The sequence below is a fragment of the Nyctereutes procyonoides genome, unplaced genomic scaffold (genome assembly GCF_905146905.1).
Source record: "Nyctereutes procyonoides isolate TBG_1078 unplaced genomic scaffold, NYPRO_anot_genome, whole genome shotgun sequence".
In the NCBI taxonomy this organism is placed as follows: Eukaryota; Metazoa; Chordata; class Mammalia; order Carnivora; family Canidae; genus Nyctereutes; species Nyctereutes procyonoides.
The window spans coordinates 20,056,430-20,080,535 of record NW_026575041.1 but is presented as its reverse complement, the minus strand read 5'-3'; the positions used below and the strand labels follow the sequence as shown (position 1 = coordinate 20,080,535).

The 24,106-nt window shown below is 51.7% G+C and overlaps 1 protein-coding gene across 1 annotated transcript; it reads left to right on the top strand.

Annotated features, from left to right (window-relative positions):
* Positions 1-1,502: 1,502 nt before the first annotated feature.
* SMCO4 (single-pass membrane protein with coiled-coil domains 4) lies at positions 1,503-22,961 on the top strand. The gene is made up of 3 exons (XM_055320730.1): positions 1,503-1,628; positions 1,803-1,875; positions 22,533-22,961. The coding sequence occupies exons 1-3, from the start codon at positions 1,547-1,549 to the stop codon at positions 22,897-22,899; spliced, it is 522 nt and encodes a 173-aa protein (XP_055176705.1). The 5' UTR covers positions 1,503-1,546; the 3' UTR covers positions 22,900-22,961.
* The last annotated feature ends 1,145 nt before the right edge of the window (positions 22,962-24,106 follow it).

The window sequence follows — 24,106 nt, the reverse complement described above, 5'->3', positions numbered from 1 at the left end:
GCTGCTTGTAATACAGAGACAGGATGTGGTGCCAGCCTCCCGGGACCCGGGCCTGGGGTGAGCAGCCTGGAGTGCAGCCCTTCAGCCTGTTCTGCTGGTCAGCTGGTATCCCTGGTGCTTTTCTGTGACCTGCTGAGTGAAAGTGGATGCTCCAGGGAACCCCTGGGGCACTGGGCTGCTTAGAAGGCCTAGAAGCAGGGGAACCTTGTAAAGTCTTTGCTGCTGATGGCCAACAGCAGCAGGCAAGGGATCCTGTCAGAGGTAAAGGTCACGGCTTGCTGTTGACTTCCTTGCTTCAGTCTCTGTGGTTTGGGTCGTATTTTCCCTCTGCAGCCCAATTTTAATTTTCTACATTTCTGAGTGGTAATTATCTCTTGGAGAATATGTGATTAGACGACTGTCATCTGGACTCTCATGCTGCTGGAATAAAGTTCGTTCAACTTAACTCAGCATTCAAGGCTCCTGAAGAACCTTTCCCCCCTTTCCATCTCTGCCTTTCACCCCTCCCTTTCACTCACCAAGATCATCGCTCCTTGGTAGAGGGGTCTAGAAGAGGTTAGATTTGTGAAGCCCTGCAGTGGGTGAGTTCATAGTTGACCAACTCAAGAACCAATGGAAAAATATGGCAAGGGGATAGTAGGCATACATCTTTGAAGCTCTCAGGGGGGAAAAAAACTTACATTTACTAAAACAGACCATAAAAACAGCACAGACAGCCTGTATCAGTTGCTAGTGTGTGAGCTAAGTCTTCTGGTCTACCACCCAGCCCAGTTGAGCTGACTGTAGCTCCATATGTGAACCAGGCAAGACCAGACAAAAAATACCTGGCCGAGCCCAGCACTAATTGTTGACCTACCAAACCTTGAATAAATAAAACCAAACCCACCAGGCCATGAATAAATAAAATGTTTGTTGTTTTAGACCAAAAAACAAAAAAAACAAAAAAACAAACTCCACAGTAAGTCAATCTTCAAATTATTATATTTCTTATTTTATTAGAGATGGATGTTATATAGTTAATTATTCCTTGTTTGCCATAGGTGCTTTTCAGAATTCTTTGAAGAATTGCTTTAATTTGTTATGGATAATACCGATATTAAGAGCCCCCTTTCACCAATATCTAGGCCTCTATCTTAATGTTTAATACTGCTGGGATTTTAGGAATTCTCTGTTGAGTCTACTCTCTGGGTCTCACACATCCCTCTCATCCTTCCTTCTCAGCTGTTATGGGACAGGGTTGAGAGGTCCAGGATACTTTCTTCCATCTTCTTTTATTTTTCTCAAGGCTTTGTCCCAGATGCCTCTATTTCTTCACCCTCTCCTTCTGTTCTTTTTCTGGTCCCAACCCCGGACCTCTTATTCTTAAGTCATTGGTTTTGGGTTGCAAGGAACAGCGATGCTCTCCAGCCAGCTTACCGTGGCAGAGGGTTTGTTATAGGAATCTCAGGAATGCAGGGAGCAAAGCTCCACCAGCCTGCTGGAAACTGCATTGGGAAGGCTCCTTAATTCAGGGGCAGCACAGCGCACATTCCTGCTCATCTCCTGTATGCATGTGTGTGTCTTTCTCGGGGTGAGATCTCACTGCTGCTTGCCTAAGTTGGCACATCTTCATCCTCAAATGAGGCAAGGTGAGAGGGAGGCAGTGTAGCTGGCAGGGGCAAGTGTCCATGTCATCAGTTTGGGGAGGGGTGCCATGGGACTGCCCTCTCCTCATGGACTGGGGGGGACGATCCCACAAAAGGGGTCTGTGGACGGGTTGCTCCCCCAAACCTCTTATGCCTCTTTTTCTGATTTCTCAACAGGAACAACTCGAGTCACCTTTACTGGAAATCATTTTGCTGGAAGTCCTGAAACTGCAGTTCTTGAAGTTAAAAGGTAAGCAGGAAGTAAATTTGTACCTACTGAAATTCTCTTCTAAAGGAAGCCAGTGTTTGGGGAGAGATGACTGTTGCCGGCATTCCTCAAACATGCCCAGTCCTGTATGTACTCTTTTCTTTTCTCTGCCTGGCCAGGTTTTTGTTGATCCCTGAAGGTCTTAACCAATGCTACTTCCCTGGCAATCAAGCCTTTTATTTGTTTGTTTGTATGTTTTTAAGATTTGGCTTATTTATTTTAGAGAGAGCCCATATAGGGTGGGGGGGAGAGCAAGACTAAAGCTGATTCCCTGCTGAGTGTAGAGCCAGACCCAGGGCTCAGCTTGATCTCATGACCCTGAGACTGTTGCTGGGTTGCGGGGTTCTTGTCTCCCGGAGTTGAAAGATGAATCTCGTGGGCAAAAGGGTGAAGTGAAATGAAAGTTTATTAAATGAAGGTAGGAACAGAAAGGAAAGCGAAGGTGTGCCCTAGAAGGGAGAGTGGCCCTGATAGGTCACCGTCGAGGGCTTTTATGGTGGGTCTTTTATAGAAAACTGACCAGGGAACTTAGTAAATATCTTGTCTATAACATTTAAGATGAACAACATGGATTTGTAAATGTTATGAAAATATCTCGTCTATATTTAGAATCAACAGGTGGATTTGTTATGTCCCCTTCCCTCTGGTTAATATCTTGTCCACAGCATTTCTCCACATCTGGGATTTCTCCGAGCCTGAGCGCATAGTGCCCTACCTCTCTCTCCCTAACTGGCCTCAATTGTCCCTTCCTCAAGACCACGACCTGGGTCGGAATCAAGAGGCAGACGCTTACCCGATGGAGCCACCCAGGCACCCTGAAGTCCATCCTTTTTATTCCCTCCTGGTCAATAGTGACTTCTCCAGGCTTGGAACCCCCGGAGTACCATCCCCTTCTCAGTGACGTGCGTCCTAATGAGCCCGGCTCGGTCATTGTGGGCCCCTCCCCGGGCTGCCCTTCTTCCACGGCCCCTTCCTGTGAACCTCCCTCCACCCGACCCTGGACCCTGGTGTTTCCACACTTGATTGTAGTCGCCTCTTTGCAAGTCTTCCCGTAAAAAGCCCCCTGAGGGCATATCTGAATTGTGCCTGGGACGAGCCCCGCCTCCCCACTAGCCAGCCAGCTCCACCCTGTCATTCTCCAGTCCATTCTGTTCTTTGAGCGTTCATCACAAATTGCTAATCTCTTGAAGCTAAGCTTTTGCGTCTGACATTTATCTTTTATGGGCAACATGGGCCCGGGGTTAGAGCAATAACCCAGAGACTGAGAGGGAAGGGAGGTGACAGGCAAGTCAGAACAGTGACCTTGCAGTGACCTTGGGGGCCCGGCTCCCCAGGTGGCCTTCGCCTGCCCCTGGCTGGTGTTGAATGGGGGTTGCGTGAGGTGGCCTTTTGGTCGTGCTGTGGTTGGGGCCCCTCCTGTTTGCTGGATGGCAGACCCCGTCCTCCGTCCACCTGTAAGATCTGAGCACCATCTTGGTCCTTCCCCGTGGAAGCCACTGCTGCCATCACAAAACCGGGGGCCCTGTCGCTTACCTGTCCTCCCCACCCCCGCGTTCCCTCCAGAGAGAGGGCCCTTGACCTCCTGCTAGGAGATGCAGCCTGACCCTGGTGTTTCTCCCCACCCAGCCAGGCCACTTCCTTGAAGAAGTAGTTCTCTTTCTTCTAGGACCTTCCAGTCAGTCTTAGAAGTTTTATTTTTGTTGGGGCTTATTTAAATGCGGGAAATTTAATTAGCTTACATCAATACCACGCTGTCCTACTCTATGAGTAAACTCAAAGACACTAACAGGGGCTTAATCTAGCCACTTCTTTTTTTTTTTAATCTAGCACTTCTAATGCTGGTTTTTCTCTCCCTTCTCCTTTAAATAATTGCAAATGCTTCTATTAATCAAGGCGGCAGAGCACAGTGGTTTATTGCCATGTGGAATTGTGTAGTTAAATGCGATTTTTAAAAAAAACGGCTCAAATTTTAATTAGAAAGCAGATTGTTAAATGACATTTTGATTTGTCCTTCAATGGGGAATTGGGAAATAGACCCATCATGGTAGGAAACCAGGTTCTAGTCCAGAAGGAGGCATATTAACTTAGGAGCAGGATGTGATTTCAGTGAGTCATTGTTTTCCTGAAATAGGCTGTCTTCTCTGGTTTTCTGTTCAGAGGGAGACTTTCCTCTGCAGCTGATAGCACCTTAGGTTAGCATTTCCCCAGGAGAGAGTCCAGCTTGGAGTCAGTCCCCCACGCAGGACACAGGATCAGGTACCAAGGCCCTTTTGCTGGGACTCCTGGAAACATCAGTATCGAGAAATCAGCAAACCTATTACAGTGCCTGTAATGAAACAAAATATTGGGCTACGTACTTTAATTCCCATTGTGGTGTGATGAGAATAGCATTTTCCTGTTAAAGTGACTGCTTTCTTGTCTCAAAAGCTGGTCTGTGCATGCCTCCTGAAGGGCATCATAGAAGCAGCCTGCATGTGGCCCAGGTTGCCCCATACGCTCCTTATGTGATATCCCCCACCTTGAGCTTGGCACGGTGGCAGGATATCTAGGCACCCCAGGAGGAAGGTGGGGGGGGTCACCAGTGAGAAGACCCCTGGCCTTTGTCATTCCACATGACTCCTCTGTGCCTTGTAGGACATTTTATACTGTTACAGCAGCTCACAAACTTGAATGTCTTGAGGGTACTTCAGACTCACTGGGTGCAACGTTTGTCTCTTGGTGTCTTTCTACCACAGCCCCTTCGCACACCTCCCCTCCTCTGTCTCGTTAGGGCACACAGCCAGAAACTGGGGAGTCGTCTGTTAACACTAACCTTTCTCTTCCTCCAGATCCCCAAGTCCTTGCAATACTTCTAATATAGACCTTGAATTCATCTGCAGCCTTCCCATGTCCAGTCCCCAAGACCAATGACACCAGTTAGTTGCCTAGGTCCCTGCAAAGGCTTTTGAGCTACTTGTCCCGCTTCCACTTTCCCTCCATTCTGCTCATCACTTTGGACTCAGGGTGATGTTTAAAACGCTTGTCACACCATTTCACTCCTTGCTCACACCTGTCAGCAACCTCCTCCTGCATGTGGATGAATCCCATATGCCCAGCATGGCCCACAGAGAGGACTGCACGGTCTGGGGCCCCAGACCTGGCAAGAGGCCTCGCAGCACTGGTGACATCATGTTCAAGCGGCTTGTGAGACTTCTTAACCTTTCACTCTTGGCTTCCTCGGCAGAGTGTCATGAATTTGATTTTCCAAGGGCAATAAAATAACTGTCAGCCTGGCAAAGGAGTTCTTAGAATGGATGTCGTGTTCTGGAAAATGGTGTAGGGAGTGATTTGTTCCTCCAAACCCAAGAATATCAACTCTTAGAACACAGAGGTGGACTACTATTTCATCTGGAACTTTTTTTTTAAAGATTTTTTATTGATTCATGAGCAACACACAGAGAGAGGCAGAGACATAGGCAGAGGGAGAAGCAGGCTCCATGCAGGGAGCCTGATGCAGGACTCAATCCCAGGACCCTGGGATCACAGGACCTGAGCCAAGGCAGACAGGTGCTCAAGCACTGAGCCACCAGGGGCCCCTTCATCTGGAACTTTAATAAGCAAATAACTAATATGTAATCTGCTAAAATGTTAATAGCTTTGCTACTCACCAAGTAGCCTCCCTTCCAGATAGTTCAGTGTCAGACGTGCAAACCCTTTAGCTCCAGAAATGACTGGAAGTTGGTTCCAGGTCAGTAGAAGATATTGAAGACTGACATTCTACACAGAAAGAAAAGAAGCACACTACATATTAGCGCTCAGCTTTCCTTTTTAAAAAGTTTCTCCTATCCTGAAGCCCACTCATGTTTCTTACCTTAACCTTGAGCTTAACTTTTGTGTGGTTTGTGGCCCTGTGCACGCACAAACACTTGAATCAGTGAAACCTGTCTCTGCTGAGTGACACTGTCTGTTCTCCTCGGACCTTCCATTCAAGGTAATTGATGGGAAAACTGAAATTCCAGCTGTCATTTGGCATACTATGACCTCAAATCAAGACAATTTTGCTCTGATCTTGAACTTGAGACTTTTTGTGATAAAGTGGTTCACTTTGATGAGTTACAAACACAGATTATAATGAGAAGACCAGGCAAAGCGATCCTAATACAGATGCCATGGGAGCACAGAGATGAGCCCCTTCTTTACCCACCTCAGGGCCTGGAAAGTCATGAAATGATTGCAAGAGTATGTGACCCATGGGATGTGTCTTTTTTTTTTTTTTTTTAGATTTTATTTATGTATTTGAGAGAGAGAGAGAGTGCGCACAAGCAGGGGGTGGGACAGAGGGTGAAGCAGGCTCCCCGCTGAGCAGGGAGCTCACCGTGGGGCTTGATCCAGGACCCTGGGATCATAATCTGAACCAAAGGCAGATGCTCATGGGACTGAGCCTCCCAGGCACCCCCAAGAGATGGGCCTTGAAGGAGGAGTTTGCCATAGGGAGGAGTGGCTGGGAGAAAGGAGGTGGGAAAGGGTATTTGAGACCACTGCCTGGATGGGGGCCTGGGAGGTCAGCAGGGGCATGACCCACCCCGAGAACTGTCCAAGGGTGGTCGTGGCTGCTGCAAGTGAAGGCGTGGGCTGGGGACTGACCACAGGCCAGGGCCCCCTTCGTGCAGGGGAACACTGCCATGACATTCTATGCTGGGGATTTGTCTGATCTGATCCAGGGATTCTGTAGGCATGGTCTCTACTTTCAAGGCTGCCTCTCGATGGCACTGACCCAATTCAGATATGCAAGGCCTTTTTACCAGGTTTTGTATGGGACTCAAGATACCCTAGACTTCCAAGTTTCAGGTATGTCTATAGGCTCTCTACCAGAAATCACAAAGACATTTTTAGAAGCTACTGAGATGTGATTGGTGTTAAATTACTGCCGTGCTGGGGTTTATGAATGACTCCACTTCCTGTTCCTTTGGGGTCTGGCTGCCCGACTGTGCTTAGAAGTGGTATGTTTTAGGCTCCTATGAAGCACAGACCTACAGGCTGTTGGACTTCCGATGGATGTTGGAAATGGCGCTGTAACTGTGCAACATCAAAACCATCTTGAGTTAGTGATAATTTGTAATTGCTGGGAATCTAGATGTGAATTTAGCAATTACTGTTAGCTTGGCTTTCTCACTGTTAGTTTAGCATGATTCGGTTGGTGGTTAACCTTGACATATAAAGTAATGCATATTTATGCCAGGGATATTTTTTGGCTCAAGAGTTCCCAACAACTAGACTTTAAAACCTATATGAGGTTTAAATGAAAATCCTTTGTATGCCTTTGCTAAAGAAGATGCATGCATCTCCTTCATTTGCTTTTGGGGATGGACACATTGTAGCATCCTTTGCCCTGCCTCCACAGGCAGTGATTTTAGAAGAATTTAGAAATATTTACACTTTGTAGAGCTTGAGCAAAAAGGAAGGTCAGGCAAGAAAATGCAGGTAAGGAAGCTGTTGCAGAAATCCTCATAAACAAAGTTGAGGGCCTGACCTACTGGTAGTGGGGACGGAGTAGAGAGGATATGTTTGAGAGATGTCTGGGATAGGGACTGGTAATACTTAGGGAAGAATTCGATATGAGGAATAGAGGCAGGGGAGGTGTCCAGGAAAACCTCCAACTTCTGGGCAACGTTATTAGTAAGGCTTTTACCATTCAGCAAATACTGAACCCTTGATAGGAGAGGGAGGTAGACAAAGAATGATTAACTCTTTGAAAAGGCAGAGCAAGAGAGGGGCCATTTTATTTATTTTTTTAAAGATGTATTTATTTTAGTGAGAGAGAGCTCATGTGTGTGCACGCACAGGGTGGAGGGGCAGAGGGAGAGGGAGAGAGAATCTCAAGCAGACTCCTTGCTGAGTACAGAGTTCCACATGGGGCTTGATCCCATGACCCTGAGATCAGACCTGAGCTGAAACCAAGAGTCAGATGCTTAACTGACTGTGCCACCCGGGTGCCTCACGAAGGGCCATTTTAAAGGCATAAGAGTAGGCAAAAGGGTAACTGATGTTGACTAAGAGGATCAGGAACGTTTTCTCAGCAGCGAGGGTGTGTAAAGCAGGCCAAGTTGGAGAGCCCTGGGACTGGGCACAGGTTGGCCTGTTCAGCCGCCACTTTCCAAGGGGACAGGGCTGTGATTGCTCGATGTGATGTTGGAGACAGGGTTGGGCTCGGCACTCAGAGCCTTGAAGGCCAGGCTGAATCCGCACCGTGTTTTGTTGGCCCTGAGAGCCTCGGAAGGCCTGCTGGCTGGAGGACTGAGATTGGACCTCGGGTTAAGTGATACCATTCTGTCTGGAGATTGAGGAACCAGGAGGTGGAGGCAGGAAGATGTGTGGGTGGGTGGCAGTGAGGACCTCGTGGTGGAGGGGAGAACATGCCTGTGCCTGCGTCTGCCTTGGTTGCCAGCAGCCTCACAGTGGTCACTGTGTGATGGGGTCATCCTCCTTCCCCCACCCTCACATCAACCCTCCCGAGAATGCCGACACGCCACTGCATAAATATTTGATCGCTGCTTGGTTTACGGCTGCCTTTTGCAGAGTATTTGAATTTGGGCAGCAGACAAGGCCTACAGGGGAGCACAAATTATAGGCTTCGAGACATTGGCTGGTGGGTTTGTAGAGTCCTTTTGGGATTGATCCTCTCACCCCTGGGTGCTCCCTCCGGCTCCCTCCCACCAGCTGAGAGCTCTGGTGGGGATGCACCAGGTGCAGTGCTGCACACCTTTCAGGTGAGCTCCTGCCTCCGGGTTCCCTGCCTGTCCCTTGTAACACCCTCTGAGTTATAGCCTGTCCCCGACTCTCAGTCCTCTTGCGCTTTCTCCTTCACAGCTCTTCATTCCTTGACATATTCCATCTTCGCCTCTCCTCTGCCTCCCACCGCTAGCATGCACGTCCTATCAGAGCAGGAGCTTTGTTTTGTTCATCGCTCCATCCCTACTGCCGAGATGGTGCCTGGCGCATGGAGGTGGTCCCGGGTCTGGGGAAGCAGTGACTGAGCAGATGCACCAGTCTGCCTCTTCCCCACTGACAGCCAGTCGGTGCCTGGCCTGTGGGAGGTGCTCAGTAAGTGAATGAATGAGTTGGTGGGAGAGTGACCCTGGTGTGATGAGCTCGTCCCCAGTGCCCAGCTGCGCAGTAAGCATATGTGGAGTCCATGAATGGCTGAGAGAGCTTGCCTGCCTCTGAGACTGATGCTCTTGATGGGGTGAGCCCTCCTCTGTTTTCTCTCTTTGAGGAAGGCCCAGATGGGCAGGCTTGAGTGCATGTGGTTGTGGTTGCTATTCACACTTGAAAATTCAGTCAATACCTCACTCTCTCCCAGTTTGTCTGCCATCAGCCAGGCTCTGTAATTAACTTGCTGTAATTTAGCTCAGAGATGGATTTTTCATCTTAAAGATGCCATAAACAACCAGTGCTTAGGATATCTTGGTTGTTAATGAAGTCCCTGCCTACCAGAACATGAAGACCGTGCGGCATGCTGAGGACTGTTAGCTGACACCTGGCCACGGGGGCAAGAGGACAGGTGGATGAGTTATGGCAGGGCTGTGGTCCTGTATTCCTGGGTGCTCCCCAGCAGGCCCACATGCAGTCAGAGCCCTGGGTGGGGGGGGCATGTGGTGCATCTTCCTTGGTCACGTTTTCCCCAAAGATTTAGGGAAAATAACATTTAAAGAATATTAATTAAAGAATATTACTAATAATAAAGAATATTAAAGAATATTGAGGTGGCGCAGTTGGTTAAGGGTCCAACTCTTGGTTTCTGCTCAGGTCCTGATCTCATGGGTCATGAAATCGAGCCTTGTGTCGGGCTCTGTGCTCAGTGCGAACCTTCTTGAATATTTTCTCCCTCTTTCTCTTCCCCTGCGTGCGCTCTCTCTCTCTCTCTCTCTCTCTCTCAAGTAAATAAATCTTTGAAGAAACAAAAAGGGTAATGAAGCAAATATGGATATCTGTTTGAGGAGAATTCAACATCCCTTAGTGGGTAAGAGCAGGGCTCTGGAACCAGACTGTCTGGGTTTGAATCTGTCCCACCACTTACTCGCCTTGTGGTCCTGGGCAAGTGATCTCACCTCCCCAGACCTCCGTTCTTGCCTCTCAGGTGGGAGCCTGTAACCGAGTAGAGCCCCCCGCACAGGGACATGGTCAGCCTTCAGTGACAGCCACAGCAGGCTTTTATCGCGGTGCCATGAACATCGGCCAGTGTTATAAACGACTGCTTGACGTTTTTAGATAAAAGAGGAGGCAAATGAAATTGTATTCTTGCAGTGGCTCTGCCCCAGACCTGGCCTCCAGGGATGAATGTTCACTCACATCTGCCACATTTGAGATGGACAAGTTAGCAAAGCACGGCCTCCAAAAACAAAACCAAAAAAAACCAACGCATATAATTGACGGGTGTGCATGTTTTCATGAATTTCCCCCAAACCTTGCCTTAGTTTTGAGCTGTCACAGAGTCGAGCTGTCATTAACAAAGTGATAGATGAGCGATGCTTACGTTTAGTGCCTGTGTCTTATCTTACCTAATTGAGTAGCAGATGAATTGAGGGAACCTACAGGCTTCGATACAGCTGCAGCCTTTCTGAGCGCTCGCACAGCCGTGACTGGTTGCTGGCCTTCCATTCCCAGCAGCCTGTTACTCATCAAGGCGCAGAAGACTGTCCCAGGGGAACCCGGGTCCGTCTCTTCCCTCTGGTTTCTGAACCCCCTGCCATTCGTCTCTTGGTTTCCCCTAGAGGTAGAGAGCTCCCTCCTCCAAAAGTAGTCGTCTTCCGCCATCAGTTCAGCTTCTGACCCAGGAGGCCTGCAGCCCAGGGCTCCGATCTCCGGTTAGGGACCTCCGGCCCCCGTGCTGGCACTCCTCCGCCGGGACGTGGCTTACCTCCGAGCGGCCCTCGCTGCGGGGAGGTCTTCTCAACCCAGTGGATATCAGCTGTGGGTCACAGCCTACGAACAGACTGTGAAATTAGGGGATGGCATGGGCATTTTTCCTGATCACATGGAACAGAATAGTACACTTTCGGAGTGGTTGCTCGGAGTAAGTTTCCATGTTCCCTCGCAGAACTTTGGTTTCAGGCTGTGTGGTGTGCGCCGCTGGTTAACTGTGCTGCTTTCTGAGCATCTGAGCGTCTCAAAAGCCATTGTTCCCAACCCTCTTGCAGGAATCTCGTTACTTTATTTCTCTTTGGTTGTCTCTTTTGTCCTTTCTGTGGTTGGATTTGCTTCAGGTCAGCGGGTTTTAAACAGAGTTGCTGTGCTGGAATGAAGTTGCTGGGCGCCAGGAATTTCTCTCTGACTCCTCATTAAAAGAAGCACATTTAAATAACAAGATCCATCCAAGGCCCTGCCTCCCCTCTGTCCTCTCCTGGGTGCCCTGAGAGGAGCTGGTGGTTGAGCACTTTGAGAGCTTCGTGTCACTGCAGGGCAAGTCCTGGCAGGACACTATTTCTTCAGGGCTAGAAGAGCCTCCTCTGTTGCGGGTTCTTGGGAGGCGCGGGTGCAGGCTGGCCTGCGTTCACGCGGGCTTCTTTCTTTCCTAGAGTCAAGAAGGAGAGGTGTCATCTTGTCACAAGTTGTCCTGAGAAATGTGACTGTAAGTTGAACAAAAAGAGGGAGGTGGGGTGGCTCCAGAGGCGGAGCAGAATTGAGAATCAGCAGGGCGCTCAGGACCTGAGCTCTGTGTGTACTGGGGGTGGAGGGGAGGGGGACACCCCGGACGGGGCACACAGGCCCCTTGAGCAACAGCAGGTGTTTGGGGTGCCAGGGCCTATCCCCAGCACTGTGCTTTTGTAATCCCATGCGGTCCTCACGTCTTTGTCACTGGTCATACTGCCCTGACAACCCCCTGCCCTGCTTCCGTTTAAAGTCCTCCACCTGGCCACCTGCACTTGGCCAGTGGGTGCCATCTGACTCTCCTCGTTTGAAGATCTGCGACTGGTGACTGCAGGTGCACTGGATGTTGCTGTGGTCACACGACAGTACTGCCAGCACCACACTGCTGGCCCAGAACCTGCTCTGCCTTCCCCAGGGGTGCGTCCATCAGTTCTTTTTCCTTCCTTGTCCTGGTGCACTTCCCCCTGTGATGTGAGCATTCTAGAACTGCCTTAACTACCTAACAAACAGAACAAAACTCTTGTCCCCACAGCCCATAATCCTGATCCTTTCTTTATAATAGGAGGAGGAGGATGCTAGCTAACCTGACCTAGCACTTAGTATGTACCAGGCATTTTTCTCATCAGTTCATTAGACATGATCTTTATCCCCATTTCTCAGATGACAACTATGAGGCCTGGAAGGATGAAGCACCTTGCCCGAGGTCACAGGGCTGGCAAACGGCAGAACTGGGATTTCAGCGCAGACACTTAACCTCCAGGCCCTGTCCTGGGTTGAGCAGTTGCTGACTGGTGGTCTCCACTCTCTCTGCCCCTTTCCTCTCCGGGACCTACTTGTATCACTACCCCCTCTTTGCCTCCCCTGGACCAGACTCATGCATCCCACTGTGCACTTGCCGTCTCCGCTGAGATCTCCAACTCCGTGCGTCCCAGCTTCCCCACCCCCACTCAACCTGCCTTGCCTCTTCTCCACAAGCCTGAACGGCCCCTCCATTCTTCCACTTGCTCAGGTTCTAGTCCATTTCTCTTTTCACCCTCCAGTTCTAGTCTGCTAGTGAATCATGTTGAGTCCGCCTTCAAAGGACACTCAGGATCTGAGCACTCTTCACCACATCTACCCCTTCCCACGCCACCACGTCACACCTGGATGATGCCCAAGCATCTTCACCAGTCTCCTTGCCTCAGCCCCGTCCCCCTGCAGTAGTCCAACGGTGCTCTTTTTAAATACGGGCAGCACCTTCCAATGGCGCTCATCCTGCCCTCACCTCTGCACGCTCCCTTCTGCCCTCTCCAGTCATGCTGGCCATGGCACTGCCTCTCATTCCCACTGGTGGTGGGGTGGAGGCCACCCTCGGGCCTTTGCACATGCTCTGCCCTGCCTGGAGGGTCTTCCCAAGAATCTGCACAGGTCACTTCCTCACTTTCCAGAATCTCTGGTCCAAAGTCACCTTCTCATGAAGCCTTCCTTGATTACTCTAAATGAGCCACCTCTGTACCACCCCCCTTGACATTCTCTGTGGCACATAGCATCATAAGACACTCATTCTGTTCATTTGTGGGTTGTCTGTCCCCCATGTCCTCATAGGCGACCCAAAGGCAGCATTCCGCCTGTCTTGTTCGTAGCCGTAACCCCGTTATATCCCCCGACATACAGTAGGTGCTCAAAACAGATTTGAGCGATAGGTAATAGGTACTTTTATCTCTGGCTTATAGATAGACCAACTGGAAGTCTGAGAGTTACTTGCCCAGGGCCACAGACCCTAAAAGTGCCAGGACAAGGAGGGAAACCCCGACATGAACTTAACTGCTCTGTATGCTCATTTTCTTGTTAAATATGTAACCTGCACAGTGACTGAGGGGGGAAACGCATAATGTGCAAGAAGGCTCTCATAAACCCCAGAGTGCCAGAGGAATGGTACCTAGCTAATTTACTAAGAACCATAGCTTTTCATGTCTGTGTTGTTCCACAACCTTCCTGAAGGCTCTTTTGTGTTCTTGGATTTTTATTCAGGAGTAGCTGACACTGGCTTCGCCAAATTACCTACTTTCTTCTTCCTTCTGCCCTTGGTGAGAGAACTCTGTGCCTCCATGTTGGTGTCTGGTGGCTCCTGTCTGTCGGGGGCTCTGATCCCCCCGCTGGCCATCAGGTGGAGAGCCCCCCAGACCTCAGGGCCTGTGAGCAGCGGGGAGGGGCAGGAAGGAGGGGTGGCTGGAGCTGGCGTGCACGCGGTTGTCACTGTGTGCTCATGTCTGCGTTCCTGGGAAAGGCGCTGATGTTATCAGCAGGTGCTTAGCGGGTGTCAGGAGTCCCATCTTGCACAAGTCTCCTGGCAGCCTGCCCTCCCCCCCGCCCCCACGTTCTGCGGCAGACTGGAGCTAAGTGATCACAGGTCCATTATGGCTAAATACCAGGGATGGAGAACGAAGTGGGCACACTTGAGGAACCACAGAGCTGCTGCTCTCTAGCACGCAGTTTGTTTCCCTGAATGCAGGACAGCTTCCCCAGCATGGGGTACAGAACAGCTCAGGCCTTCTAGTGCTTCCTGTTAGGGTAATGACGCAGCCCCCTCGCACATACCCTTCATCCCCTGTGTTCATTCATTTGCATGCCTGCTTTCCAGGGAGGAAAAAAATGCAGCCATTATCTCGGTGGGCACCTTAAACTGCCTTTTCCAAATTACAGGAGAGGCATGGCACTTGAGAAGAGGTGGCCAGTGAGGAGAGATGGAAAGAAGGCGGGCAGTCTTCTGAGGTGACTGTCTTCCCTGGGGAGTCACCACCTGGACCTGGCTCCTGTACTCGCATCAGTTGTGCCAGGATGTGAGGGTGCAGTTGACACAGGTCGCACCTGATTGTGTGGGGATGTGAGGGTGCGCTTGACACAGGTCTCAGCTGCTTACCTCTGTCACTCGGCCAGGCCGTGCTGTTCCCCACTCGCATCCTTACAGCAACCTGTGACATTGGGTAAAAACAGACAGCAGTGAAGTCAGGTGACATCAGAGCAGCCTGGCCCAGGGTGAAAATTCAGGCAGGATATGGTGCATCTCAACCAAGGTGTGCCGCCGAGCCCGGGGTGGGTGTGCAGTGATATTTTTCAGGACTTAGGGCAAATCTGGCCATAGGCAACAGGCTTTATCCGCTGCCAAGTGAGACAAGCCCAGGAGGGCCTGGGCTCCCTCTTGCATACCCTTCCTGAGGCTGATGGGCAGGAGCCAGGCATGGACTTCTGAGTTGGCATCCCATCACCCCATGTGCTTCTAGGGCATGCCCAGCCACCAGAGGCAGCTAGGTGCGGCAGGAGGAGCAGGGTTCCCAGGCCAGCTAGAGCTAGGGGAATTTCAGCTGGACTGTTGACCTTCTATAGGGCCTTCCCTAAGCCCCAGCTCTCTTGTCTGCAAAAAGTGGTCACACACAGCCCCAGCTCCCTTCTCCTTGTCCAGGTGAGCTTTGTGTGTTCATAGATGGCCATAGTGTGGTAGCTTGACAGTCCGCAGGAAGTGATAGCTGCCACGCGGCAGTGGGGTACCTAGAAGGTGTAGTGGGGCCCCACAGAGAGGACTGGAGGACTTTGGAATTAGGTCTGAGTTCAGATCCTAATTCTGTTCATTCCTAAAATACTTAGCAAGTGCTTATTAGGGATTTTACTCTGGGGTTGAGACTGCTGGCTCAAATCCCCATGTTCCTCTGAAGCTCAGTTTCTTCGTGTAAAAGGGGTAAAGAATACCAGTCTTTCAAGACTGTGTGGAGAATGACCTGAGCATTTTAGAAGTGGCAGCTAGCTACTTTATTATTCTCTACTGCAACTTTTTCTGCTGCATTGTAGAATTTTCTACTGTAACTGTGGTTAGTACGAAAGATGAATTGCCTGTGAGACTATTCTCGCTTTGATATTTAATCCAGCAGGTGTTTGCTGAGCACCTGTTATGTAGAGGGGCACCATGCCAACCCAGCAAGACACATTTGCCATCCCCCGGGAGCACACAGTCCAGCGGGGGCCTCAGAGCCCCGGCCACTTACTAGCCACTGGCCAGTGCTGCAGTGGAGGCATAAACTGAGCCCTGAGACAGCACTGAGGAGAGAGCCGCTGCTTCAGCCTGGGGGAGTTGACCAACGATGAGAGAGACCACATCAGGCAGGCGACGGTGCAGGGGGAGAGGGTCTCCAGCAGAGCGGGGCTGGGTTGTAAAGTCTGTGGGCTCCTCCCTGCTGTGAGTTGAGGCTGAGCTGTGGAAAGCTTCTCAGAGGGCAGGACGTGGCACTCCTTACTGCCCAGGGGAGGCCCAGCACTGTCCTATAAAAGTGTCATGTGAACCATTCATGGAATTAAAACTTTCTGGTAGCCACACTAAAACAGGGCATAGAATACAGGGGAAACTAACAATATTGTCATTTCAACAGGGATACTAACAATATTGTCATTTCAACATGAATGAGACTTCAGCATCAAAATAGTATATTTCAATATACTATCAAAGTGTTATTGCAGCAGGAATCAGTATAAAAATTAAAATGACAAATTTTACACGATTTCTTTTGGTATGAAGTCTTCGAAACCTGTGTATTTTGCAGTCCAGCACAGTCCAGTTTGGACCACATTTCTGATACTGGAGCCACATGTGGCTAGTGGCGACCACTTGCTACCTTGAGCAGTGAAGGGGCTAGCAGTTCTGGAATATGAGAATTGGCAGTGATTTGTGTAATCCTGAATCTTCCCTCCGCCTGAACCAGCCTTCTCCTATCAGGCCTTTGAACCAGCCTGCCCACCCCCAGATTGGTAACTGGTAGTTTTCAGGGGGCAAGAGAGAAAAAACTGGGGGAACCCCATCATCCACAGGTTATATGGTACAAAACCAAAACCAGAATGCAAGAATTCCTTGGTGGCGCCTCCCTTTATATGAATCTCCACCAGATAGACCTCCCTGGAACGCAAGTTCCTCTGTGCCATTTATTGATCACCTGTATGACCTATTAATGTACTAGATATTTCAGATAATACATCCTAATTTTTTCAACAGCTCTCTAAAGCAGGTTTTCTTATCTCATTTTACAGAGGAGGAAAGTCAGGGCGTGAGAGATTAAGTACTTTGCCAAAGGTTGTGTGACTGGACGTGGCTGAGCTGAGGCTCAGACCTGGTGTCACACCCTGCTTCTTACCTCTGCTCCTGGCTGTTTCCCTACTAGAGTTCAACATTAGGAACTCTATGTGCATTAGGAGCTCTAAACTGGAAAAAATACACGTGAAGACCTTAATAAGCACGTATATACACAAGTATATGTAAGTGTATGTTTACGTAAAAAACACTGGAAGATGATTATCAGAGAAAAGTCATAAACTTAAAACAATTCTGTATAAAAGGATGTGTTCCCACCCCTTGCTTTCTGCCTCCCTGCCCCCTGCCCACGCACACTGGGGACCAGTTGGAATGTTGCAGTGCTGACCAGTTGCCATGGACTGGCATTGGTGGGGGAGGGGGCAGAGCAGCTGGAGTTTCATTGGAATTGGGTGGGACTCCGGTGTTTGTGAAGTCTTCCGTTTCCCGGGTTAGGGGAGCTAGAGGCAGGGGTGGGGACCAGGTGCCAGTCCCAGCTGTAAAGCTGAAACTGTGTTAGTGGCTTCTCTGTCTTGCTGCGGCTGCTTGCTGGGAAGGAGCCAGACTGCAGTGTCCTCTCCTCAGGGGCTGGTAAGCAGTGATGTGGCCCCAAGGCGGGGAGTGGGTCAGGGAGATGGGGGGCAGGTGGGTAGGCACCGGTGGGCCATGACCATTGGGCTTCGGAGTCAGACTCGAGATTGACCTTTGACTCTGCCTCTCCTTGACTTTGTGACTGAGGCAGGGCTTTGGATTGACTGATTGCTCATGGGTGGAACTGGAGCAGTTACTGTGGCCAGGGCTCTTTTCACTGGAAGCCAGAGAGCCAGTGGAGCCACCTCCAGGGAAAGAGGTTTCGGTCATGGGAAGATACCGAAACCCGTCAGCGTACCGTCAGGACAGAGCCTCGCAGAGCCGGCTCGGACGGAAACTCCACTACAAAGACAGGAGTGCAGTCCCCTCGGCTCCTGTCTCCTCTCCCCCAACCAGCTCTCCCGCTTTCTTCTGCACATGGCATCAGATGGCGCCCCAGTGGCTGCAGCTGTGTGATCGTCCAACTCCAGCATCCCTGACTGTTTCTTAGCATAGATTTCTGAAATACAGGCTGACCGACCCAGCTTGCTTTCTCGAGGCAAGCGCACATTTCAGAGGGCCTGGCCGAGCCTGAATGAGCCAGCCCTGTGGTCCAGCAAGCCGAGGCTGGAGCGTGTGGCGAGGTGGTCCTCCGATGGCCCCAGGAGGCGGGGCCCGGGTATTTAAGCATATACGAACCTGAGCCATAAGGGCTCACGTTTCCCTGCAAAGTTTGCTGTTCCACCCTCCGGGACGGTTCTTTCATGCCTGCTCTTTCCTCAGGCCTGCCTCCCCGCTCCTCAGACTTGAAGCCGAGCCCTTTCCTGTTTCATTGAGAAAGTCCAAGCCTCTCATTCCTACCGCACAGTACAGACCTGCCTTCTCCTGCCCCCGTCGTCCTTGCCTGCCTCCTGTTGGATTCAGAGTTGTGCCTTTGCTTCTCTCAAGGGCAGAACGGTCCTTGGGTGCTCCCGGCACGCTTCCACAGATCTCCACCTTGTCCGCACCAGGTTTCTCCCATTCTGCTGGATACCCCGCCCCCGACCCCCCAGGTTCTGTACCAGCTGCATGTGCTCTTCCTGCAAGAGCTCAGACCAGTTGTCTGGGCAAGTGCCCGTCACAGTGCCAGCACGTGAACCATTTGTCACAAGCTGTGCCAGGACTGGGAAGTTTGCACAGAATGTAAGTCAGCAGTGCCCTCTGCCTCACTGAGTCCAGCTGACTCTTTTTCGTGGCAAAACTTTGTGAATGAAGGAAGCAGCGTGTTCCTTTGCATTCTGGCACAAGCTCCTCTCCTCTGATGAGCAGCAGTTTGCGGACTCGCTTGTAGTTGCCCTGGTCTGAGCCTCCCCTCATGCTCCCGGAGCCACTCGTGTCAGAGCTTCACATTGCTGAAGCCAGTAGAGCCTGCTTCATGGGCTCTCAGGAGTGTTTTGAGGCAGTGCCCTTGATTCTCCTGGTCTCTAAGACTTTATATCCTGGTTCTCCCCTTCATTTGACTCGTCTCCCCTGGCTTCTTTGCCCACCGCTCCCCTGCCTGCCCTTTGACTGCAGGTGCTTTAGGGTCCAGGCCCGGCCCTATCTCCATCTGCCCAGCCTTTAGCGAGTCCAGTAGCTGATGGCTTCCCAATATAGATCTGCCGCCCAGACCGGGCTCCTGAGTCATTGCTCCAGCCGCCTCCTTGATATTTCCATGGTGATGCCCAATAGGCGTCCTCACACGTGGATAGGTATGAGCGGAGCACTGACTGTTCTTTCTCAAGTCTCTCCCTTCCCCCACCCCTTCTCCCTCAGCTTGTGAGGCAGGACTACCACCCAGCCTGTTCACCTGTGGTCCCCCCCTTACCTTGCAGGCCACATCTGCTCTGAAGTAGGGCCTACCGGTTGTGCCCCAAGAGACAGCCCAATGCCATCCTCCTCCCTCCCCTGGTCTGAACCATCCCCCTCTTTGTGCCTCCCTGTCTGAAGCTCTCCAGTGCCTTATGCTGCTCTTGGGATGAAAACGTGCCTCTTTACCACAGCCTGGGAGCCTCCAGATACCCCGGCCTCTGCTGCCCTTTCCAGGTCCAGCTGCCACCCTTCTGTTCCTGCCACTTCTGCTGTTCTACCCCACTTTTTTTTTTTTTAAAGATTTTATTTATTCATGAAAGACACAGAGAGGTATAGACACAGGCAGAGGGAGAAGAGGGAGCCCGATACGGGACTCGATCCCAAGACCCCGAGATCACGACCTGAGCTGAAGGCAGATGCTCCACTTTTGAGCCACCCAAGTACCCCATGTTCTACCCCACTTTTGTCCCAGCTGGTCCCCTTCCCTCTTCTCCAGTGTCCTCCCAGAGATGCTTTCCCTGATTCGGGGGCCCCAGGGAGAACATGGGGCTGTGCTTTGAGGGCCTCAGCATAGGTGAGCGGAAGCAGGGAGGCTGCCTGCTGCGACCTACTGGAGAGCCCAGAACTCAGACCTGTGCATTTGGCCTTGAACTCCCCACCAGACCTGTGCTGTCCCCAGCAACGTGAGGCTTTTCTCTAAGCCTCCAGGAACTTCTGGAGACATCTCACAGATGTCAGGGGCTGGGCAGCCTCCGTGGTGCTAATGCAGGAGGGCGCAGATGGCAGCTAACTGAGCAGGACCAGAGGCAGGGCCCGCACTGTCAGCAGAGCCCCTGGGGCCCTTGCAATCCCTGGGCTTCCGGAGCCACCCACCCATGGCCAGTCCCATGAGGGGTCATGTGGGCAGCCGGGGCAGGTCCTCTGTTTTTCATAGACCCACAGGCCATTAACTCCACGGGGAGCGCTGCAACCAGAGGGCTGCTCATGGCTCGTCTCTGCTCACGATCCTGAGGCCGTGTCAGGGAGAGTGGGAGGGCAGGCTGTGGTTTCAGAATCCACAAGGGATGATGCTCTGCTGTCCATTGCTCTCTTAGAAGCCCCTGTTGGTGCTGTTTACAAACCAGGTGACCAGTGGGTGATCAGTGGCAGGACGTTTTTTTTCTCTTGCTCCCTGGTTTCCTCCCTTCCCCATCCGACTCACAGGCTATTGGGGTGAGTCCCAGGAGCATCAGCTAATGGACAGTGGGTGCCTCCTGCTTGCTGTGCACCATGTCACGGGTTCTCGTCTCGTCCTCACCAAGGCCCTGCAAGGGGCACACTGCCACTCTCAGCCCCTCCCAGGTGAGCAGCTCAGTAAGAGGTGAAAAACCTCAGGGAGGCCACTTGGGCTACAGACAGGAGAGTTGTGGAGAGAGGGAACCAGCTCCCTCTGGCTCCACACCTGTACTGTGCCCCTGTGGGTATGCCCCATGGACAAGCACCTTTTCCAACTGCCACGGTCACCTGTGTGAGAGAAGCCCTTCTGATGGTTGAGCTGATGACGGTGAGGCCCGCTGAGGCTGAGGGACTCGGCCACAGCCATTCATCCAGTCAGAGGTACGTCCAGGTCCTTCTGAGCAGCCTGTGGAAGATTTGTAAAGAATTGGTGAAGCCAGGGATTCCTACACCTGTCAGGTGTTAAGAAAGTGCTAGTGGGTTATTTTTAAAAGCTTAACGGAAATTCCATACAGCCAAAATCGGGCTGCCCTAACTTTAAGATCAGCTTCAGGCTGGCCTTATGCCATCCCAGTGCACGAAAACCAGTCATCTTGCATTATAAGAAACTCTGCCTGGTGTGGGCAATACAGAAAAAAAGTCCTGAGGTCCATATGCAATGAGAGCACTGCTAAGAGATTAGGTCTCGTATAAGGCCTCCTCTGTCTCAGAATCCACATTCCAGACTCTGCCATTTAACATTGTCACTCAGGTGTAAATGCCATCTTCTTCCTCAGTGTGGTGACAGGCCATCCACGGCCCCGGGAAAATAGTACACACACAGAATCGGGTCACAAAAGTGTCTTTGTCAGGGGGCCCCTGGGCAGCTCAGTGGTTGAGCGTCTGCCTTCAGCTCAGGGCGTGATCCCGGGGTCCTGGGATCGAGTCCCACATTGGGCTCTCCACAGGGAGCCTGCTTCTCCCTCTGCCTGTGTCTCTGCCTCTCTCTCTGTGTCTCTCATGAATAAAGATTTTAAAGAAAAAAGTGTCTTTGTCAGATGAACATTGGCATGTACTGCCCTTCTGCCTCCGAGAGCATCGAACTCCACGCTAGTCCCAGGATGCCGTAAGGGACAGATGTCTTTTTTGTCTGGTATCCAGCCTCCCCCTCTTTGCTGTGTTTAGAAAACACTCCACCTACTATAGAGGCTCAGCGGCTGGGCTCTGGGTAGATTGGGCCTCGGTTTGACGAGTCCGATACCCACGGGAGCCGGCGGTTCATCCTGGACAGTGACAGCAGCTACACCTAGTCTCTAGGGACAGCAGCCATAGCTGCAGGGGCTCCTGCTCCAGTGATAGAGCCCAGGTGCTGACGTGGTGTGAGTTGGGCTCTGCTTATGGCCACCTGGCTCCCTTGTCCTCACTTCCTGAGCCTGGTCCTCTGGCTTTTCTGGGGATCCTGAGAGGTGCCAGACACTCCTCTGTCTCATCAGCAGCCAAAAGATTGCTGTTGCTTAAAGCTAAGAAGCAGACTTGTCTGGAACTGTTGCTCTAAAGTTGTCCACGGGTTTGTGATTCATCCTTAGGCCCTTGACAGCTCAGCTTCACCACCTGAGCACCTCCTCGGGGCTCGGAATGTGCCAGGATCCTAGTTTGAGTGGGCGGCAGGACCACGGGCCCAGCCAGTCTCTGTTGTCTGATCTAGGTCTCCACTCTGCCTGCCACCCCCCGTGCACCCCCAGACCGTGGGCGCTGTGACGGTGAGACAGTCCTGCACCTCTTTCTCAGTATCTTGGGCAGTGCCCAGCACGCAGTAGGTGCTCAGGAAGGTGTGACGGAGGGGTGAACCGGTGCCAGCGGAGAAGTCCGTGCTTCTGGGCTCTCCAGCCCCGGGGAGGCCGGCCCGGCCTGCGATCGGGCCCAAGGCTTGGGCAGGACGGAGCCACGTGCCTGGAGAGCACAGGTTGCTGGCCACTCGCCCCTCCAGATGGCTGGGGAGGTTGTGGCACCCAGAACAGTGAGGAAAGCCTCCCTGGAGAAGAGGAGCCTCAGCGGTGGAGAGACGGGTGCCCCCCCTCTCCTCTACGCGGAGACAGCGTGCACAGAGGCCCTATGTGAGCAGGCCGGAGACCCGTTCCCTGTGTGCCCCCGGGCCCGGCAGCGCAGGGTCCCTCCAGCTCACCCCCACACCACTATGCAGAGTCTGTCTCCAGAGCCCTACTGTCCCCACGCCCTTGCCTTCGGAGTTGCCGGGTTCACAATTGCCTTTCACTCGATGGTTCCTTTTCCCTTTCCCTCTGTTCATGTTCGATCATCGTTCTTTCCGCAGGAGGTTCGGTGCTTCAGCCGGAGAAGTGTGGCCCTTCCTTCCAGACCCTCTCCGACGCACCCTCCTAGCATCACTCAGGCAAGATGCGGCAGCTCAAAGGCAAGCCCAAGAAGGAAACGTCCAAGGACAAGAAGGAGCGGAAGCAGGCCATGCAGGAGGCCCGGCAGCAGATCACCACGGTGGTGCTGCCCACGCTGGCCGTGGTCGTGCTCCTGATCGTGGTGTTCGTGTACGTGGCCACGCGCCCCGCCATCACCGAATGAGCGCTGGGGGTGGACTTCCCCAGCAGGCAGCAGAGGCCCGGGACGGGGAAGGCAAAAGAAAGATGGCCTTCGTGTTCAGAGATTTCCCTAATGCTGAGCTCTGAGCAAGAGCACCCTGTCTTCTCTGGTCTTTGACTTGATTAAAGTTTCTCCAATTTCCCTGGGAGGGAATAGGGAACGTTTTATCAGTGAACGTGCCATACACCTTATGGTCCACTTCATGTGCCTTTCAGACTTCAAAGCAGTGTGCGTGCGTGTGTGTGTGTGTGCGCGCGCGTGTGTGTTTCTTTTTCGCTCCTAAGATCAATATGTAGCTCCACCCGGTGAGAGGAGGCATCTCTGGGTCATGAATCAGTTGGAATCAGTGCTTACCCCATCCCCATTGTTTAGAACATGACTCTTCCTACATGTGTTCACAATTTCCAAAGGGACTGTATTTCTTCTCTGTGCTTAATGTGATTTGAAATATGTCGACTCAAAAGTGAAATATTTATTTTTTGAATAAAGGAGATAATAGCCTTAAACTGGATGTTTATCTTGCTTTGCCAGGAAGTGGCCTAGCTCTCGGAGGCGTAAGGAGGTGCTGTGTGTCTGTGGGGAACCCTCTCCAGGTGGCCGGTGGCCGTCTTCAGTCCTCCCCCCACCCCCAGCTCCCTCTCCACTCCCTCTCCCTCCCCGCCTGAATCCTCAATATGGTTTGTGCTTTTGACTGTTAAAGATGGAGAGACTCTTAGGAGGGGCAGAGAGGGTGCACTAATTGGTCTGTGTGAGCAAAGTAAGAGTTCTAATTGGAATAGGACTACAAGTGCTTTTTACACCAGTTAGAAGCAGCAGTAGCAGAGTGGTCCTGAGGTAAAGGTCAGACTTCGTTCTGTTCCTGCTGAAAGGATGCAGATTGTTTGCAGTCCAGCTGAGTTTTTGATGCAATTTGGCCCTGCTAGGAAGGTGTTCTGCATTGTATTCTGAGGGCATTGTTAGCCTGGCCCCGGTTCCTGATGGAGTGACCCCTCTTTGGAAGTCAGATTCGTGGTGACTGTTCTGAGGGCGTCTATCCTCCCATCATTACTGATTACAGAGAGATTTGTGGGGTGAGAAGTGCTTTTCTAATCATGGTGGCTACATGACTTGCTCACTGATGCCTCAGGCGGTTGGCTGGGGACTTGGGGCCTCTTGGAGCGAGTTCTTCAGGAAGACGAAGCAGCTGTTGAAAGGAAGGACCCCAGCTGATGCCCTGTGTTCCTGGGACTCAGCAGGGCTGGCAGCTCTGTGGGCCCCTCCGTGGGAGCTGGTCTCAGAGGGAGACACTGCGTG

Bases quoted from the DNA above. Each gene is read 5' to 3' on its own strand.
- SMCO4 (XM_055320730.1), top strand. From the start codon at position 1,547: ATGCATGTGTGTGTCTTTCTCGGGGTGAGATCTCACTGCTGCTTGCCT. The intron at 1,629-1,802 runs GTGAGAGGGAGG...ATTTCTCAACAG, and splicing joins TCATCCTCAAATGAGGCAAG to GAACAACTCGAGTCACCTTT. The intron at 1,876-22,532 runs GTAAGCAGGAAG...TTCTTTCCGCAG, and splicing joins GCAGTTCTTGAAGTTAAAAG to GAGGTTCGGTGCTTCAGCCG.